The sequence below is a fragment of the Larimichthys crocea genome, chromosome I (genome assembly GCF_000972845.2).
Source record: "Larimichthys crocea isolate SSNF chromosome I, L_crocea_2.0, whole genome shotgun sequence".
In the NCBI taxonomy this organism is placed as follows: domain Eukaryota; kingdom Metazoa; phylum Chordata; class Actinopteri; family Sciaenidae; genus Larimichthys; species Larimichthys crocea.
In genome coordinates, this window is record NC_040011.1 from 9,900,709 (window position 1) to 9,921,328 (window position 20,620).

The following is a 20,620-nucleotide window of genomic DNA, read 5'->3' on the forward strand; positions in this document are numbered from 1 at the left end:
ATGGCCGAAACCCCCAAATAACTTTATTTAACGATCCTCAAACACAGACAAAACGTTATTTAACGTCCTCAAACACAAAAAAACTTTATTTACGTCTCAACACAACAAAAAAAAAACGTTTAGTATTTAAGTCCTCAAACACACAAAAAAAACTTCATTTAAAGTGCTGTAACAAACAATGAAAAACCTTTTTTAACCCCCGTAAAAACAAGAAAAACTTATTAACAACCCCCTCAAAAAACCCAAAAAAATTATTTAACACTCTCAAACACAAGAAAAATCTTTAAAATTCTGAAACAAAAGAAAAAACTTTATTTAACGTACTCAAACACAAGAAAAACTTTATTCAAGATCCTGAAACACAAGAAAAACTTTTTTAAAACCTGTAACACGAAAACAACTTTAGTTTATATCAATGTAAACAAAAAAAAAACTTTATTTAAACATTCTAAAACAAAACAAGAAAAATTTTATTTAACGTCCTCAAACACAAGAAAAATTTATTAAAACATTCCTGAAACACAGAATGGAAAACTTTAGATAAACCCCCTTAAAAAAAAAGAAAAACATTATTTTAACACCCTAAACACACAAAAAAAGATTGAACAAACTCTCAAACACAAAAAATTTAATTTAACCACCTCCTGAAACAACAAAAAAAACTTTATTTAATGTCCTCAAACACAAGAAAAACTGTAATTAAATACTGTAACACGAAAAACACTTTATTTTATACAAGGCATGTAACAAAAAACTTTATGTAACATTCCTAAAACACAGAAAAAACTTTAGTTAAAAAAACTCCTCGAAACACAAGAAAAAATGTTATTTAACATTCTGAACAAGAAAAACTTTATATAACCCCCTTAAAAACAAGAAAAACTTTATTTAACACCCTCAAACACACAAAAAAATGATTTAACACTCTCAAACACAAGAAAATCTTTCTTTAACCTCCTCAAACACAAGAAATACTTTGTGTAAACTTCCTAAACACAAGAAAAACTGTAATTTAAAAAAATAAAAGCCTGAAACACCAAAAAAAAAAACTTTATTTAACAAAACACCCTAAACAAACACAAAAACACTTTTTTAAACATCCTGAAACACAAAACAACTTTATTTAACATCCTCAAACACAAGAAAAACTTTATTTAAAATCCTGTAACACAAAACAACTTTATTTTAAATCATGTAACCAAAAAAAAACTTATTTAAGTCTGAACAAAGAAAAACTCTATTTAAATCCAGTATTTCATAAAAACTTTTAGTTTAGCACACCTCAAACACAAAGAAAACACTTTATTAACTCCTCAAACCAACAAGAAGAAAAACTTTTATTTAACATCCCTGAAACACAAGAAAAAACTTTAGTTTACAACAATCCTAAAACACCTAAAAACAAAAAAAAAAACACACAAAATAACTTTATTTAACGTCCTCAAACACAAGAAAAACTTTTTTTTAAATTCTGAAACACAAGAAAAACTTAATTTAACATCCTAAAACACACAAAATAACTTTATTTAACGTCCTCAAACACAAGAAAAACTTTTTAACTGCTCAACACAAGAAAAAACTTTTTTAAAAATCCTGAAACACACAAAAAAACTTTATTTAATTTAACATTCTGAACACGAGAAAACTTTTATTTAAACATTCTGAAACACAAGAAAACTTTATATTAACATTCTGAAACAAAAGAAAAAAAAACTTTTGTTTTTAATTTTTTAAATTCTGAACCAAGAAAACTTTATTGTAATTAAAATCCTGGAAACACAAGAAAAACTTAATTTAACATCCTAAAACCCACAAAATAACTTTATTTAACGTCCTCAAACACAAAGAAAATGTATTTTAAAAAACGGCCTCAAACACAAAAAAAAACTTTTATTTAACGTCCTGAAACACACAAAAAAACTTTATGTAACCGGTCCTCAAACACAAGAAAAACTTTCATTTAAAAGTTCTGTACACAAGAAAAACTTTTTTTAACCACCCTTAAAACAAGAAAAACTTTATTTACAAACACCTCAAACAAAAACAAACACCAAAAAAATTATTTAACCATCTCAAAAAACAAAAGAAAAAATCTTGAAAATTCTGAAACAAAAGAAAAAAAAAACTTATTGAACGTAACTCAAACACAAGAAAAAAACTTTATTTAAGATCCCTGAAACAACAAGAAAAACGGATATGTAAAATCCTGTAAACAACACGAAAACAACTTTATTTTATACATCATGTAACCCAAAAAAACTTTATTTAACAGTTCAAAAAAACACGAGACAAGAACAAATGTTATTTAACGTCCGTCAAACACAAGAAAAATGTTATTTTAACTTCTGAAAAACACATGAAAAACTTTATATAAACAACCAACCCACTTAAAAAAAACAAGAAAACATTATTGTAAAACACCCGTCAAACACAACAAAAAATTATTTAAAAACACTCTCAAACACAAGAAAAACTTTATTTAACCCAACCTCCTTAAACACAAAAAAAAAACTTTAATTTAATGTCCTCAAACAAAAGAAAAACTGTATTTAAAATACTGTAAACGAAAAACAAAACTTTAAATATTTGAGAATCATGTAACAAAAAAACTACAAAAACGTTATTTAAATTCTAAAACACAAGAAAAAACTTTATTTAACGTCCTCAAAACCAAAAAAATGTTATTTAATTAACAGTCTGAAACACATTGAAAAACTTTATATAACCCCCCACCCCTAAAAACAGAAAAACTTTATTTAAAACAAACATTAACGCCCGCAACACACAAAAAAAAATGATTTAAACACTCTCAAAACTCAAACCACAAAGAAAATCTTTCTTTACCTCTCAAACACAAGAAAGACTTTGTTTAAACTTCCGAAAACAAGAAAAACATGTATGTAAAAAATCCGGAAACACCACAAAAAAACTATTATTTAACAACCTCAACACAAAAACAAAAAACTTTTTTAACATTACAGCCTGAAACACAAAACAAAAACTTTATTTAACATCCTCAAACACAAGAAAAAAAACTTTATTAAATCTGTTAAAACACACAAAAAAACTTTATTTAACAGGGTGAAAAAACAGAAGAAAAAACTCTATTTTAAAATCCAGTAATCATAAAAACTTTATTTAAGAGCACCCCTCAAACACAAGAAAAAAACTATTATTTAACATCCTCAACACAAACGAAAAACTTTATTAAATAACATTACTTAAACACAAGAAAAACTTTATTTACCTCCCTCACGACACAAGAAAAACTTGATTTAACAAAACATCCTGAACACAAGAAAAGCAACATATTAATGAAACATCCTAAAAAACCACAACCACTAACTTTATATTTCACGCCTCAAACACAAGAAAAAAACTTTTTTTTGTTTTTTTTTAATTCGGGAACACAAGAAAAAACTTAATGTAATAACATCCTAAAACACAAACAAAGAACTCTATTTAACGTCCTCAAAGAAACACAGAAAAACGTATTTAAAAATCCTCCAAACCACCACAACAATAACTCTATTGTAAAAACGCCTGAACAACACAACAAAAAAACTTTATTTAACATTTCTGAAACGACAAAGGAAAAACTTTATTAACATTCTGAAACAGCCAGAAAAAAACTTTATTTAAATTCTGAAACAACACAAAAATAAAAAACTTTTTTTAAATTCTGAACACAGAAAAACTGGTATTTAAAATACTGAAACACAAAAAACTTAATTAAACAACAATCTAACACCCACAAAATAACGTGATATTTAACGTCCTCAAACACAAGAAAAACTTTATTGAAAGTCCTCAAAAACACACAAAAAAAAACTTTAATTTAAACGTCCGGAAACACAAAAAAAAAACTTATTTAAACGGTCCCAAACACAAGAAAAACTTTCATTTAAAGTTCTGACTGTAAACACAAAAAAAACTTTTTTTACCCCTTAAAAAAACAAGAAAAACGTTATTTAACAAACAAAAAAATTAACACCCCAAAACAAACAAACACCCTCAAACAAACAACCCAAAAAATTATTTAACCACTCTCAAACCACAAGAAAAAAAATCTTTAAAAAATTCTGAAACAAAAGAAAAAAAAAACTTATTTAAAAATAAAGTCGCCACACAACACAAGAAAAACTTTAAATGTAAGATCCGCTGGAACACAAAGAAAACTTTATTTAAAATACTACAAACACAAGAAAAACTTATTTCAGATCTAAACACAAGAAAACTTTATTTTAAAATTAGTTTATTTAACGGTACGCAAACACAAGAGACAACTTTATTTGCTTTAAACGTACTCAAACACAAGGAAAAACTTTATTTAAAGAAAAAAGAAACTTTATTTAAACCCACTTAAAAACACGAAAAAACGTTATATTTAAAAATAACAATTTAATCAAACAAAACAACAACCCTCAAACACACAAAAAAAAAAAAAAAATTTTTAAAAAAACACTCTCAAACACGAGAAAACTTTAAAATTCTGAAACACAAGAAAAAACTGAAAACGTTAACGGCTCAAAACCAAGAAAAACTTTATTATAAACGTCCGCAACAACCTCAACACGAAAGAAAGACTTTATTTAAAAACAAATTCTAAAACACCAGAAAAACTTTATTTAAATAGAAAACAAATTTAATTAACAAACAAAAAACAACCTAACAAACCTCAAACACAAAAAAACAAAAAAAATTTATATTATAAAATTAACGTCCCTGAAACACCAGAAAAAATTTTAAACTCTCTAAAACAACAAGAAAAAAACTTTCTTTAAAAGTTTGTAGAGATGTTAATTAAGTTCTTTCTTGTGTTCACGGATTTGTTAAATAAGTTTTTCCTTGTGTTCAGAATTAAAAAAAAGTTTTTCTTGTGTTTCAGAATGTATAACTAACGTTTTTCTGTGTTTCAGAATGTTAAAATTAAGTTTTTCTTGTGTTTCGATGTTAAATAAAGTTTTTTTGTGTTGTTTCAGGATGTTAAATAAAGTTTTCTTGTGTTGATGTTAAGTTAAAAATTTTCTGTGTTTGAGGGACGTTAAATAGAAGTTCTTGTGTGTTTTTAGGAGTTCAAATTTTTTTAAACTTTCTTGTGTTTCACATTTAAAAAAAAGTTTTTCTTGTGTTGAGGACGTTACAATAAAGTTATTTTGTGTGTTTCAGGATGTTAAAAAATTTTTTGTTGGGAAGGTTAAATAAGTTTTTCTTGTGTTTGAGGGTGTTAATAAAGTTTTTCTTTTGTTTGAGGATGTTAAATAAAGTTTTTTCTTGTGTTTGAGGGTGCTAAATAAAGTTTTTATGAATTACTGGATTTTAAATAGAGTTTTTCTTCTGTTTCAGAATGTTAAATAAAGTTTTTTTGTGTTACATGATTTAAAATAAAGTTGTTTTCGTGTTACAGGATTTTAAATAAAGTTTTTCTTGTGTTTGAGGACGTTAAATAAAGTTGTTTTGTGTTTCAGGATGTTAAAAAAAGTGTTTTTGTGTTTGAGGGTGTTAAATAAAGTTTTTTTGTGTGTTTCAGCGATTTTAAATACAGTTTTCTTGGTGTTAGGAGTTTTCCGTATTTCAATATTTGTGTTTGAGGAGGTATAAGCAGATTTTCTGTGTTTCGAGAGTTGTTAATAAATCATTTTTTGTTGTGTTTAGGGTGTTAATTACAGTAAAGTTTTTTCTTGTTTTAAGGGGGTTCTATATAAAGTTTTTCATGGTTTCAGACATGTGTTAAATCAACATTTGTTCTTGTGTTTGAGGAGTTACAATAAAGTTCTCTTGTGTGTTATCGAATGTTAATAAAGTTTTTTTGTTAACATGATATAAAATAAGTTGTTTTTCGTGCTACAGTATTTTAAATAAAGTTTTCTTTGGTGTTGGGACATTAAATAAAGTTTTTTTTTCGTGTTTTCAGGAGTTAACTAAGTTTTTCTTGTGTTTGAGAGTGTTAAATCATTTTTTTGTGTGTTTGAGGGTGTTAAATAATGTTTTTCTTGTTTTTAAGGGGGTTATATAAAGTTTTTCATGTGTTTCAGAATGTTAAATAACATTTTTCTTGTGTTTGAGGACGTTAAATAAAATTTTTCTTGTGTTTTAGAATGTTAAATAAAGTTTTTTTTTGTTACATGATATAAAATAAAGTTGTTTTCGTGTTACAGGATTTTAAATAAAGTTTTTCTTGTGTTTGAGGATGTTAAATAAAGTTTTTCTTGTGTTTGAGTACGTTAAATCATTTTTTTCTTGTATTTTAGGATGTTTAATAATTTTTTTCTTGTGTTTCAGGACTGTAAATAAAAATTTTCTTGTGTTTGAGGACGTTAAAGTTTTTCATGTGTTTCAGGACGTAAAGAAAGTTTTTCTTTTGTTTGAGGATGTTAAATAAAGTTTTTCTTGTGTTTGAGGACTTGAAATAAAGTTTTTCTTGTGTTTCAGAATGTTAAATAAAGTTTTTCTTGTGTTTCAGAATGTTAAATAAAGTTTTTCTTGTATTTTAGGATGTTAAGTAATTTTTTTCTTGTGTTTCAGGACCGTAAATAAAAATATTTTTGTGTTTGAGGGTGTTAAATAAAGTTTTTCTTGTGTTTGAGGGTGTTAAATAAAGTTTTTCTTGTGTTTCAGGGTGTTAAATAAAGTTTTTCTTGTTTTTGAGGGTGTTAAATAAAGTTTTTCTTGTGTTTCAGAATGTTAAATAAAGTTTTCTTGTGTTTGAGGGTGTTAAATAATTTTTTTGTGTGTTTCAGGATTTTAAATAAAGTTTTTCCTGTGTTTCAGAATGTTAAATAAAGCGTTTTCTTGTGTTTGAGGGTGTTAAATAAAGTTTTTTGTGTTACAGGATTTTAAATAATGTCTTTTTTGTGTTTCAGGATTTTAAATAAAGTTTTTCTTGTGTTTGAGGACGTTAAATAAAGTTTTTCGTGTGCTTTTGGATTTTAAATAAAGTTTGATAATGTTGAATAAACTAATCTATTACTCTGTAAAAGTGATCTATGACTTTAAAAGTAATTTATTCCTGTAAAAGTAATTTATAATCTTGAAAAGTAATAGATTTATTAATCTAATTATAGAATAATTACTCGTTTAAAAGTAATCTATTACATCACAGTCTACAAACATTTAGATCAAAGTCTGAAAACACAAACTGTGTTTAAACAGAGAGGATTAAGAGACGATGTGTACCCTCAATTTTTAAACTGGCTGAAAAGTCTTAAACAAAAATAAAATTTGATAGAATTCACGGTTGGTGTTTTTTTATTATTATTATTATTATCATTTATTTTTTACTACTCTGAACACAGCTTTGTCACATTTGTCCTTCATCCTCTGCTGTAGTTTGGCTGTTTTTGGAGAGTGTGTCATTTCTTTGATTCCTCTATTATAATGAACAAATTTAAATGTACTGTCTGTGTTTTTGTTCAGTGAAACACACAAAACCTTCATATGAAATTTCATCATCATTTAATCATCTCTCAGATCAAGTCAGATTATAACTTCAAACTTTTTTTTCCTTCTTAATCTATTTATCTTCTTTTTTTATAAACATGGACTTTATGTCATGTTTATGTTCTCTAATCATCATTTTGTGCTTGCTTTGATCCATCAGATCTTCAAAATGTTCATCAGCTCAACTCAACGGCCTTGAACGTTTATTGACAACAAAAAACGGCTGATTAAGTATTCATCCATCCATTTTCTGTAACTGCTACAATGAGCTGGCTGGACTCTATCTCAGCTCATTTTAGGGGAGAGGCAGGGTCCGCCAAGAACAAGTCAGCTTTAAAAAACAATTCATTTAATGTTTAATAATTAATCAGAGCTCTCCCAGTTTTTACAGACGTGTGTCAGACTTTATATTTACAAACACAAAAACATCAAACAGCTTTTACAACACAACATACTACACACAATATACAACACACACACTTGCTGTTCAGACTGAGACAGAACCAGAGTCCAGAGAACCAAGTCTGACAGACAGACACTTTCCATGTTTTCACCACAGGATGGCGTCTCAGCTTCACTTTGACCTTCACAGCCAACAAAAACATTAGATATATTTACAAAGAAAATATTATAAACAAAATATATCATAAACACAATTATATTTAAAAAAAATATCATAAACACAATACATTTATAAAACAATATATCATAAACACAATACTTTATTAACAAAATATATCATAAACACCAGTTATTATAAAAAAAATATTATAAACAAAAAATACATTCACAAACAAATATTTTTACAAACAAAATATATTATGAAACACAATTTTTATAAACAAAATATATTTATGAACAAAATTAAAAACACAGGACAGTGTGTTTATATAGTCCAGGATGTGTGTGTGTGTGGTGTGTGTGTGTGTGTGTGTTGTGTGTGTGTGTGTGCTCATCATCACTGTAAACAATCAACATTTAAACAGGAATGCTCAAACAGCAGTCCGTGAGTCAGCTGATTGGTGGATCAGCTGATTGGACTCAGATACTTTATTGATCCAGAGAGACACAATAAACACACAGTACGCATTAACGTTAACCTGTACTACAGTAAACACACCTCTGAGCTAACCTGCATTTAAATTAAACTGTGTAAGATCTTACGAATAGAAAACGGTAGAGTCAAATTGATGAAGAAAATAGATACAAAATACAAACAGAGTAAAAAACAATGAAAAAAACTATAAACAATTAAATTAGGCTGTAGACGCTGAATGAAAATGCTTCACTCACCTTTGTGCAGGGACCTGTCATTGAGACTGACACCTGGGGAGCCACGCCCGTTGCTGGGGCGTGGCTTCAGCAGCTGCTTCTCGCTACACGGTACACCCCGGAAGTACGTATGTGCCGTCTTCAAAATAAAAGCGTGACACTTGTACGGGACTATTAGTGAAGAACGTAAATGTGCGTCATCTTTTTTATATTTTTACTGTCAATACATCTTACTTTGAATATACACAAGATTTATAAACATATATACTCCACAGCCAGACAACATACATCTATGTTCAGTTACTTTGAAATATAAAATGATTTTCTCGTCTCCGTGACGTCCCTACAGACTGTCTAAAACTGGACGTAGTCTCCGTGACGTCCCAGCAGACTGTCTAAAACCTGGACGTAGTCCTCTGTGACGTCCCCGCAGACTGTCTAAAACCTGAGTAGTCTCCGTGACGTCCCCACAGACTGTCTAAAACCTGGACGTAGTCTCTGTGACGTCCCCGCAGACTGTCTAAAACCTGGACGTAGTCTCCGTGACGTCCCCGCAGACTGTCTAAAACCTGGACGTTATCTCTGTGACGTCCCCACAGACTGTCTAAAACTGGACATAGTCTCCGTGACGTCCCCGCAGACTGTCTAAAACTGGATGTAGTCTCCGTGACGTCCCCGCAGACTGTCTAAAACCTGGACGTAGTCTCCGTGACGTCCCCACAGACTGTCTAAAACCTGGACGTAGTCTCTGTGACGTCCCCGCAGACTGTCTAAAACTGGACGTAGTCTCTGTGACGTCCCCGCAGACTGTCTGACAGATGTAAACACAGTTTATTACTGAAGTTTAACTCTGTCACACTTCCGCTCTGAACTTTCCTTTTCATTACATTCATCCTCACTTTATGAATTTTATTTTGAAATGGAAACCGGACGTGCCACGCTCATTTCGTCACCTTGATAATCTGTCTTTCTTCGGTGTCAGTTTCGGTCCGTTAGGTTTGTCGAGTTTCTCCGTCGCCTCGCTCGGCTCGGCTCGGCTCGGCTCCGGTTCTTCACGTCGGTGAATTTTATTTTTATAATTTACAGGTAGTTCTCGTGACTTCCGGTGTGTTTTCGGAGTTAGCGCGCACTTTGACGTCACTTTGAAACTGACGGAGCTAACTGCTAACTGACGGAGGTCATACTTTAAACACACTTCCGGTTCTGGTTCGACTTTAGTCGGAACATTGACCGAACCTCCGAGTCCGAAACTTTCAACCTTCCCAGTCTTTGGCCGGACATGGAGCCTGAAGGAAGCAGCTAACAGGCACACGGTACTTTCCGCCTTGATCAGAACCCGTCCTGGACTGCAGAACCCGTCCTGGACTGCAGAACCCGGTGGATCCCGAACACTCGACCCAGCTGTGAAGCGTCAGCGGGATGGCCGGAGACTCCGTGAACTTTAACCTGCTGCACCGAACCTGTAAGCTCGTGGTGCTGCTCTGCTTCCTCCACATCTCCGTCACCGTCGTCTTCTACGTTCGCTCCTTGGACATCCGGTTCGCCTTCGTCCAGAACCAGCAGTCCCATAACAATGGGACCCAACAGAACCAGCTCGGAAACACCGCCTTCATCCCCAAGAAAGAGGTGGAGGAGGTGAAGAAGGTGGAGGAGGTGAAGAAGGTGGAGGAGGTGAAGAAGGTGGAGGAGGTGAAGCAGCAGGAGCCCGAAGCAGAGCGCAGACCTCCGGACACGAAGAACGCTGAAGAGCCCGACAAGAAGCGGGACAAGTGCCCGGAAACATCACCTCTGCTCGGTAAGACGAGGCAGGACACCGGCCCCCGACCACCGGAGGACGGAGAGACAGACAGATACAGACAGACAGTTACAGACAGACAGTTACAGACAGACAGTTACAGACAGACAGTTACAGACAGACAGTTACAGACAGACAGTTACAGACAGACAGTTACAGACAGACAGTTACAGACAGACAGACAGTTACAGACAGACAGTTACAGACAGACAGTTACAGACAGACAGTTACAGACAGACAGTTACAGACAGACAGTTACAGACAGACAGTTACAGACAGACAGTTACAGACAGACAGTTACAGACAGACAGTTACAGACAGACAGTTACAGACAGACAGTTACAGACAGACAGTTACAGACAGACAGTTACAGACAGACAGTTACAGACAGACAGTTACAGACAGACAGTTACAGACAGACAGTTACAGACAGACAGTTACAGACAGACAGTTACAGACAGACAGTTACAGACAGACAGTTACAGACAGACAGTTACAGACAGACAGTTACAGACAGACAGTTACAGACAGACAGTTACAGACAGACAGTTACAGACAGACAGTTACAGACAGACAGTTACAGACAGACAGTTACAGACAGACAGTTACAGACAGACAGTTACAGACAGACAGTTACAGACAGACAGTTACAGACAGACAGTTACAGACAGACAGTTACAGACAGACAGTTACAGACAGACAGACAGTTACAGACAGACAGTTACAGACAGACAGTTACAGACAGATACAGACAGACAGACAGATACAGACAGACAGATACAGACAGACAGTTACAGACAGATACAGACAGACAGACAGACACAGACAGACAGATACAGATAGTTACAGACAGGTACAGACAGACAGGTACAGACAGACAGGTAGACAGGAGCAGAACTGAGCCCATTGGTGCACAGCTGACCTGAGCTCTGAGGTCACTTCCTGTTTGAAACACTGAGGGGCGGAGCCTACAGGTGTGGGTCTTTGTTCTGGTTCTGGTTCTGGTCCTGTCTGTGTTTGAGTGTCCTGAGCTGACACTGTGTAGAGCGTCTGTTTATTATCAGTCCATGTTGTCTTAGCTGTGACCTCCAGAACCTCCAGAACCAGAACATCAGGTCCTCTGAAGGGGGGGGGGGTCCTCAGCTGACAGCTCTGTGTCAACGCAACACAGGTCTACCTGTGGTTCTGGTTCTGGTCCCTCAGGTTCAGTCCCCTGGTCCCGTTGCCTCCTGGAGTGTGCTTGATTTGTGTGTCTGTGTGTCTCAGTGGGTCCCCTGCGGGTGGAGTTTAACGTCCCGGTGAGTCTGGAGCAGATCAAGAAAGACAACATGAAGCTCCGCCCGGGCGGACGCTTCACGCCACAGGACTGCGAGGCGCAGCAGAAGGTCGCCATCATCATCCCGTTCAGGAAGCGAGACGAGCACCTCAAATACTGGCTGTACTACCTCCACCCGATCCTGCAGAGGCAGCAGCTCGACTACGGAGTCTACGTCATCAACCAGGTACACTGTGAGGTCACTGTGAGGTCACTGTGGGGTCACTGTGAGGTCACTGTGGGGTCACTGTGAGGTCATATGGCTACACAAACTGGACAGGTTCTTTATGCTAAGCTAGTGGCAGGTCTCCATGTTGTCAGTGTTAAAGAGATGCAGCACGATGCAACCACACACGGACTTTGACCCGCTCCGTCATGACTGTTGAACTCAAGGTGGGTCATTGAAAAGGTCCTGGAAATATCCTGGAATGTTTTAACAGGAAGAAAACCTCATAAAGATAGGGAGTGTCTGTGTGTGTGTCACTGTGTGTGTGTGTGTTAATGTGTCCTGGTCTTATCTGAAGGCAAACACACACACACACACTCTCTCTCTGTCTCTGTCTCTCGTTCAGTAACCACGGCGACGCCCTGACAGCAGGTCCAGTGTGGCCAGGTTCTGTTAGCAGCAGTTAATTAGCGGTTAGCTACTCTAGCAAGTGAGAAACCTGAACATACCTCAAACATGGAGACAGGTGAGAGGACAGGTGAGAGGACAGGTGAGAGCACAGGTGACAGCACAGGTGAGAGCACAGGTGACAGCACAGGTGAGAGGACAGGTGACAGCACAGGTGAGAGGACAGGTGACAGGACAGGTGAGAGCACAGGTGACAGCACAGGTGAGAGGACAGGTGAGAGGACAGGTGAGAGGACAGGTGAGAGGACAGGTGACAGCACAGGTGAGAGGACAGGTGAGAGGACAGGTGAGAGCACAGGTGAGAGGACAGGTGAGAGCACAGGTGAGAGCACAGGTGACAGCACAGGTGACAGCACAGGTGAGAGGACAGATGACAGCACAGGTGAGAGGACAGGTGACAGCACAGGTGAGAGGACAGGTGAGGACAGGTGACAGCACAGGTGAGGACAGGTGACAGCACAGGTGAGAGGACAGGTGACAGCACAGGTGAGAGGACAGGTGACAGCACAGGTGACAGCACAGGTGAGAGGACAGGTGACAGGTGAGAGGACAGGTGACAGCACAGGTGAGGACAGGTGACAGCACAGGTGAGGACAGGTGAGAGGACGTGTCCTGGCTGTGTTTATTCGACATGTTGACATTAAACTGTTTGATTTGCATGTTCTGTGAGCTCTGCTGCCTCTTCTTCTTCTTCTGCTGCTGCTGCTGCTTCTTCTTCTCTGTTTGACTTACAGTTGTTGTTCTCTCTCCTGTCTGTGTCCTTCCTCCTCCTCTTCCTCTTCCTCTTCCTCCTTTACTTCCTCACTCACACCACCTCCCCCTTCCTCACCCCCTCCCCTCTGCATGTCAGGCATTTCTGACCAATGGCTGTGGTCGCTGGAGACGTTGACACCCGCCCCCTGCTTGGTCTCGGCCAATAGCAGCTGGCGCTGTCAGAGGGGGCTTCACTGGTAATTCAGCTTGTTGCTTCTTTTTTCTGTCTGTTTCTACAAAGCACGCCATTTTAAAATGTTGATCATGTGACCTGATCTGTGTTAACCTGTGTGTGCAACTTCAAACTTCAGTCAGAGTTCAGCCAAACATTTTGTGAGTTCAGGTTCAGATCATTAACCTGATGAATCTGCTCTTACAAAAACAACAACACGGATAGGGTCAATTTATTAATTATAGCACACCTTCACCTCATGTAACCTGTTGACTGTCCAAACATCAGACATGAAAATCTACGTTCATAAATGTAATCACAGATCTGTGATAATATTTCACTTTACTACAGAACACTGAACTCTATAAATATCTGTTTGTTTGTTCTTTGACGTATTTTAACTCATTTCCATGTGAGATAAGAACAGGTTGAACAAATTGTAGATCAGAGTTATACTTCCTACCAGTCGAGATTAATTAAATTAACTTTTATTTATATAGCGGCAAATCATAAAGAAGAAAAACTTCATGCACAAGAAGTGGAAGAAGTTTTCATCTGCAGCCATCTCGGGTCGTCCAGACGAACAATTCATTCAGTTTGTGTAAGAATATCTTTGACTATCAGACAACAACACAACCACATCGTACATGGATGAAGAGAGCTGTTGGTGGATGTTTTAAAGTCATTATGTTCGCCTGCGCTCTCTCTATTCAGCTGCTTGTTAAACGTGTCGAGGCAGCCGCTCTGTAAGCCCTTCAGGTAGTAAACAACTTCACACCTGAGAGCTCAGCGCAGGTGTTGGTTGCCTGACAACCTGTGGTGTGTTTACTGCTGCGTGCAGCCAAATGGTGGAGGCAGACTCTGCTCTGTTTCATATCCAACAGGAAAACATCCAGAGTCACTGAGGTTACCTGATCAGGCGTGTTAGTGATGCAGGTGGATGGGGCGGGGCAGTTTGGATGTCAGACTTCAGGTGAGACGGTGAAAGGAGACACTCAGGTGAACTCATTGTGTCCGTCCAGACAAAGACATTTAGATCAGATCAACTCTGAACAAACAACCTGTGCTCACCCCCCCCGAGCTGTGAGGCATTCAGGGAGCCCCGCCTGTTTTAACAACCATAATGTTAGGTACATACAGTGCTGCTCACTAAACAAATACATCAGAAACAACAAAAGAAATGCAAACCGAGCAGATGTTGGTCAGATTCCACCAACCAAGAAGAGCTGTGATACACTGACTTTACACAGAACCGACACAGGGACCGTCCCGGGTCAGGTCCTGGCCCCCGGTTCTGGTCCTGACCCTCAGATATAATGTCTTGTGTTTTTAACCCTTTGTGTCTGTCCCTCAGGATGGAGACGAGGTGTTTAACCGAGCCAAGCTGCTGAACATCGGCTACACAGAGTCTCTGAAGGAGTACGACTACGAGTGTTTCGTCTTCAGTGATGTCGACCTCATCCCCATGGATGACCGCAACACTTACAAGTGCTTCAGTCAGCCCCGACACCTGTCTGTGTCCATGGACAAGTTTGGCTTCAGGTGAAACCTTACACGTGAGACTGTAGACTGACCCGTTCAGACTGTAGACTGACCCGTTCAGACTGTAAACTGACCCGTTCAGACTGTAAACTGACCTGTTCAGACTGTAAACTGACCTGTTCAGACTGTAGACTGACCTGTTCAGACTGTAGACTGACCTGTTCAGACTGTAAACTCACCTGTTCAGACTGTAAACTCACCTGTCAGACTGTAAACTCACCTGTTCAGACTGTGAACTGACCCGTTCAGACTGTAAACTCACCTGTCAGACTGTAAACTCACCTGTTCAGACTGTAAACTCACCTGTCAGACTGTAAACTCACCTGTTCAGACTGTAAACTCACCTGTCAGACTGTAAACTCACCTGTTCAGACTGTAAACTCACCTGTTCAGACTGTAAACTCACCTGTTCAGACTGTAAACTCACCTGTCAGACTGTAAACTCACCTGTTCAGACTGTAAACTCACCTGTCAGACTGTAAACTCACCTGTTCAGACTGTAAACTCACCTGTCAGACTGTAAACTCACCTGTTCAGACTGTAAACTCACCTGTCAGACTGTAAACTCACCTGTTCAGACTGTAAACTCACCTGTCAGACTGTAAACTCACCTGTTCAGACTGTAAACTCACCTGTCAGACTGTAAACTCACCTGTTCAGACTGTAAACTCACCTGTCAGACTGTAAACTCACCTGTTCAGACTGTAAACTCACCTGTCAGACTGTAAACTCACCTGTTCAGACTGTAAACTCACCTGTCAGACTGTAAACTCACCTGTTCAGACTGTAAACTCACCTGTCAGACTGTAAACTCACCTGTTCAGACTGTAAACTCACCTGTCAGACTGTAAACTCACCTGTTCAGACTGTAAACTCACCTGTCAGACTGTAAACTCACCTGTTCAGACTGTAAACTCACCTGTCAGACTGTAAACTCACCTGTTCAGACTGTAAACTCACCTGTCAGACTGTAAACTCACCTGTTCAGACTGTAAACTCACCTGTCAGACTGTAAACTCACCTGTTCAGACTGTAAACTCACCTGTCAGACTGTAAACTCACCTGTTCAGACTGTAAACTCACCTGTCAGACTGTAAACTCACCTGTCAGACTGTAAACTCACCTGTCAGACTGTAAACTCACCTGTCAGACTGTTCAGACTGTAAACTCACCTGTCAGACTGTAAACTCACCTGTCAGACTGTAAACTCACCTGTTCAGACTGTAAACTCACCTGTCAGACTGTAAACTCACCTGTTCAGACTGTAAACTCACCTGTCAGACTGTAAACTCACCTGTTCAGACTGTAAACTCACCTGTCAGACTGTAAACTCACCTGTCAGACTGTAAACTCACCTGTTCAGACTGTAAACTCACCTGTCAGACTGTAAACTCACCTGTTCAGACTGTAAACTCACCTGTCAGACTGTAAACTCACCTGTCAGACTGTAAACTCACCTGTCAGACTGTTCAGACTGTAAACTCACCTGTCAGACTGTAAACTCACCTGTCAGACTGTAAACTCACCTGTTCAGACTGTAAACTCACCTGTCAGACTGTAAACTCACCTGTCAGACTGTAAACTCACCTGTCAGACTGTTCAGACTGTAAACTCACCTGTCAGACTGTAAACTCACCTGTCAGACTGTAAACTCACCTGTTCAGACTGTAAACTCACCTGTTCAGACTGTAAACTGATGCTGCTCATTTGTGGTTGGCTTCTCTCGTTCACTTCCTGTCTTTGTTTGTGAGAGAGGAAGTGCTGACTGTGACACCACAGAGGAAGATATCTGCTCTGAAACGTCACCATCTGCCAGGCTGTTCACTTCCTGTTTCCTGTACACTCTCTCTTTCTCTCTCACACACACACACACACACACACACACACACACACACACACAGTTTCTCTACACAAACTAAAGGCAGGTCACATGACAAGACTTGTTGTTCATATTAGCTACATATGTGCGTAAAGTTTCTGATGTTTTGATGTATGATCATGAGGCGTCTCTACGTTGTCTCTACGTTGTCTCTATGTTCACTTAATTTAACTTAACTGATCAGTGTCACAGTGATTCATAGCTTAGCATGAAGACTGAAGGACACGCCTCATGTTTGGTCAGACCAGTTCACCTGATCATCAACTGTGCTTAAGTTCTTCACAGCCTGGGAGGATCAAGTTACAGATTACAGTACAGAACTGTGCAAACACGTCAGAGAAGTTCACGGTTCTTTGACCTCCGCAGGTTACCATACCACCAGTACTTTGGAGGCGTGTCCTCTATGAGTAAAGAACAATACCTGAAGATCAACGGCTTCCCCAACAACTACTGGGGATGGGGAGGGGAGGACGACGACATCTACAACAGGTAAACACACGTTAGCAACATGTATTCTTTTGAACAGACCTGGAAAACGTGACAGTACCGAGGTGATTTACAGACTTTAAGATGTAACTGTGGTTAGCTCAGTCAGCCGTGTAGCTAACTGAACTGACTCAGCCCGGGACGCCAGGATCCAAACCCGACTGCTGTGTTCGCTGTTAGACTGGACACTGCCGGTTCAGAGGTTCTGTTGCTGTGTTCACTGTTAGACTGGACACTGCTGGTTCAAAAGTTCTGTTCGGCCCAGCCGTGTTCACTGGAAGGTAGACACTGATGCTAGCTCATAGCGCTAGCTGCTTGATGATGTATCAGTTTACCCAGAATGCACCTGTTTGTATCTCAGGCTATCGTCTAAAGGGATGAGCATCTCCAGGCCGAGCGGCGAGGTCGGGAAGTGTCGGATGATCCGACATGACAGAGACAAACAGAACGAGCCCAACCCTCAGAGGTAAACAGACAGACACACTACAGTACCCATAATGCAACACATCCACAGGATGGACCCTCACTCTTCATGATGTCACTTTCTGTCAGATTTGACCGGATCGCTCACACCCGAGAGACAATGTCCAAAGATGGGATCAACTCTCTGTCGTACCGGGTCGTGAAGGTGGAGAAGCTGGACCTGTTCACCAGGATCACTGTGGACGTGGGGAAACCATGACGACAGTCAGCTGATGCTCGGCTGACAGGTCAGCTGACACTGGACTGATGACACCAAATGTGCCTTTGACACTTGAACCTTCTGGTTCTGGTCCGATGGGTCGGACCTGCTGGATCTTTCTTTGTTCTTTTCTCTGCGTGGCCTCGAGGACTCTCTGATTGGACGCTGACTGACCCAATCAGCTGCTTTCACCTCAGTCAGACGCAGCTGCTCATCCTGCTCGAGGCTTTTATTTTGAAAATCAATCAGTGCCTGCTGGGTCACGTGGTCCGGGCTTTACAGGTGGGGGATTATGGGCAATAATAGGGGGCAGGTTTAGATGTGGTTTGGTCCAGATCCTGGTTCTGGTTCTGTTGATCTCGGTCCAGAACCAGGTCCCCTTCAGATCCAGATCTAAACCCAGTCCTGGTTCTGGTCTCAGACGGATCAGGTCTGCTTTGATAATCAGGTTTGTTTCTCCAAAGTTTGAACCAAAACGGAAACAGAACCAGAACCTGCTCAGACTGGCTGGTACCAAAGAGACGGTTCCGGACACACAAACACCTCTACCCGCCAAAATAAAATGTGAATGAAGGAAACAGAAAGTAAACTGACACTGATCAGTCATGTGACTTCCTATTTCACAATAAGAGCTTTAAAAAAGTTTTGAGAATTTTGATTATATAATTTAACACTTCCTGTCTATTTCAAAATAAAAGCCCTCTCATGTTCCTCTTGGATGTTTTCAGTCAAAATCAGCTGATGGAGGTGAAGTCACACACAAATGATGTCACAGGTGGAGGTGTGTCCTGGTCGGTCATGAATGTCTCGCCTGCTGCAGGTGATCAAACCTCCAAATATATCGACCAATTTTCTCAGCACATCAATGATTTTTGTTTTTATGTTCTTTAACAAGCCTTCAGGTGGGTCCAGTTTGAATGTTGGGCCGGTTCTGGTTGAACTGGTTCTGACTGGGTTTGTGGGTCCAGTGTGTAAATGTACAATTATTAAAAAAAAGCTGAACTCTGTGCAGATTCTTGTCTTTAGTCCTCTGGTCCTTGTGTCCATGTCAAACCAAATCAAATCAGATTTTATTTGTACAGCCAAAGTCACAAAGTCCATTTTCCTCTGAGGCTTTACAATCTGTACAGGGAGTGACACCCTCTGTCCTTAGACCCTCGGTTCCAGTGAGGAAAAACTTGCCCACAAAAAACCTTTAACAGGGAAAAAAGGTGGAAGAAACCTCAGGAAGAGCCACAGAGGAGGGATCCCTCTCCCAGGACGGACAGACGTGCAATAGATGTCACGTGTACAGGACAAATCAACACAAACATATTGTACAATTACAATGACTGATAAAATGACAATGAATTACAATGAATGATAAAATGACAATGAATTACAATGAATGATAAAATGACAATGAAAATTAGTGACTAATACGTGAATAGTGAATACGCTTACCGTACTACGTCAGCACGTCCACACACACCTTGTCCTGGTCCTCTGGTCCTGAGTCCCCCTGCAGGATGTAAAGTGCAGCAACATGAACAGGAAGTGACACGTCTCTCTGTTCTCGTCTGGTTGTCAGAATGTTCTACCCAACCGATATATTAACCAATAAAGTGAGAGAAATTTCATTTAAAATAAAATGATCATATTGTTGGAAAAGTCAAAAATGTTGGCACTGTGCCTTCGTCTAAAGTCTGTGGATCTGTAACTTTATAGCTAAAAATGTTGATAAAGATTTGAAGTTGTTTTGGAGGGATGTACTGTTTGGGCTCTTTGACTTTAACAAAGATAGAGAAAAATTAAACAAAACATTTATTATCACTCTCATCATACTGATGCATAAATGTAAATTTACTTGAAGAAAAACATCTTTAGTGCCTTTCACAGTGAGCTCAGGCGGTACATTGTTTCCATTAAATTTTCTAACAACCAAAAAGTGATTAAAATATTTGTGAACGTTTAAATATACTTGCGTAAGCTCTGTCTTCCCCTGGTGTAGAAAATACGTGAAATGCTTTTGTAGTGATTTGTATGCTACCTTTGTTTGTGAAACAAAGTTTTAATAAAGAAATAAAGAACGTTCTGAGTGTTCAGTGGTCTCCTTCCTCTTGTTTTTCTGGTCTGGGTTGTCGACTCGTGTTCTGGTCCTGGTCCAGGTCGTGGACTTGTGTTTCTTCCAGCTGCAGGTCGTTCTGACAAACAGTCATGTGACTCAGTTGTCTTCTCTGTCGTCAAACTGACCTTAGATCAGGTTTATCTGACAAACATTAAACCAGGACCAGAATCCAGACCATCAAATAAAACTGAAGAAATCAACAACAGGACTGACGTGAAGCTCTATTTGTTTCCCTAGTTTGGGTCCAGAGTTCAGATCCCGGACCAGTCAGGTGTTCCTGTTATTTTGTCCGCCTGATTGAGACACTGCCGACCTGACTGGAGCACGGTCCTGGAGGTCCTGGAGGTCTCGTGGGAATATTTTCAATTAACACAAAATATTTCATGTTTTATGTCAAACATTTATTTAACATTATAAAAATGTTTTCACTGAAATTATTTTCAAGCTTCAGACAGAAACATAAAAGTTCTGAGTACAGTGACAGTTTGTTAGCCGGGCTGTGAGCTCGGAGCACGGGGGAGTTAGTGTACCACAGGTGTGTTC

General features: G+C 38.3%; 1 protein-coding gene across 1 annotated transcript; it reads left to right on the plus strand.

The window, feature by feature from the left end:
• The first annotated feature begins 9,647 nt into the window (after window positions 1-9,647).
• On the plus strand, window positions 9,648-18,977 carry b4galt1l (DP-Gal:betaGlcNAc beta 1,4- galactosyltransferase, polypeptide 1, like). The gene is made up of 6 exons (XM_010754666.3): window positions 9,648-10,507; window positions 11,774-12,009; window positions 14,736-14,923; window positions 17,169-17,291; window positions 17,650-17,754; window positions 17,841-18,977. Exons 1-6 carry the CDS (start codon window positions 10,132-10,134, stop codon window positions 17,968-17,970), a joined length of 1,158 nt encoding a protein of 385 aa, XP_010752968.3. The 5' UTR covers window positions 9,648-10,131; the 3' UTR covers window positions 17,971-18,977.
• The last annotated feature ends 1,643 nt before the right edge of the window (window positions 18,978-20,620 follow it).

Excerpts from the sequence above, each read along its gene's own strand:
- b4galt1l (XM_010754666.3), top strand. The coding sequence starts at position 10,132 with ATGGCCGGAGACTCCGTGAACTTTAACCTGCTGCACCGAACCTGTAAG. Across the intron at positions 12,010-14,735 it reads GAGTCTACGTCATCAACCAG|GATGGAGACGAGGTGTTTAA; the intron begins GTACACTGTGAG and ends TCTGTCCCTCAG. Across the intron at positions 17,755-17,840 it reads AACGAGCCCAACCCTCAGAG|ATTTGACCGGATCGCTCACA; the intron begins GTAAACAGACAG and ends ACTTTCTGTCAG.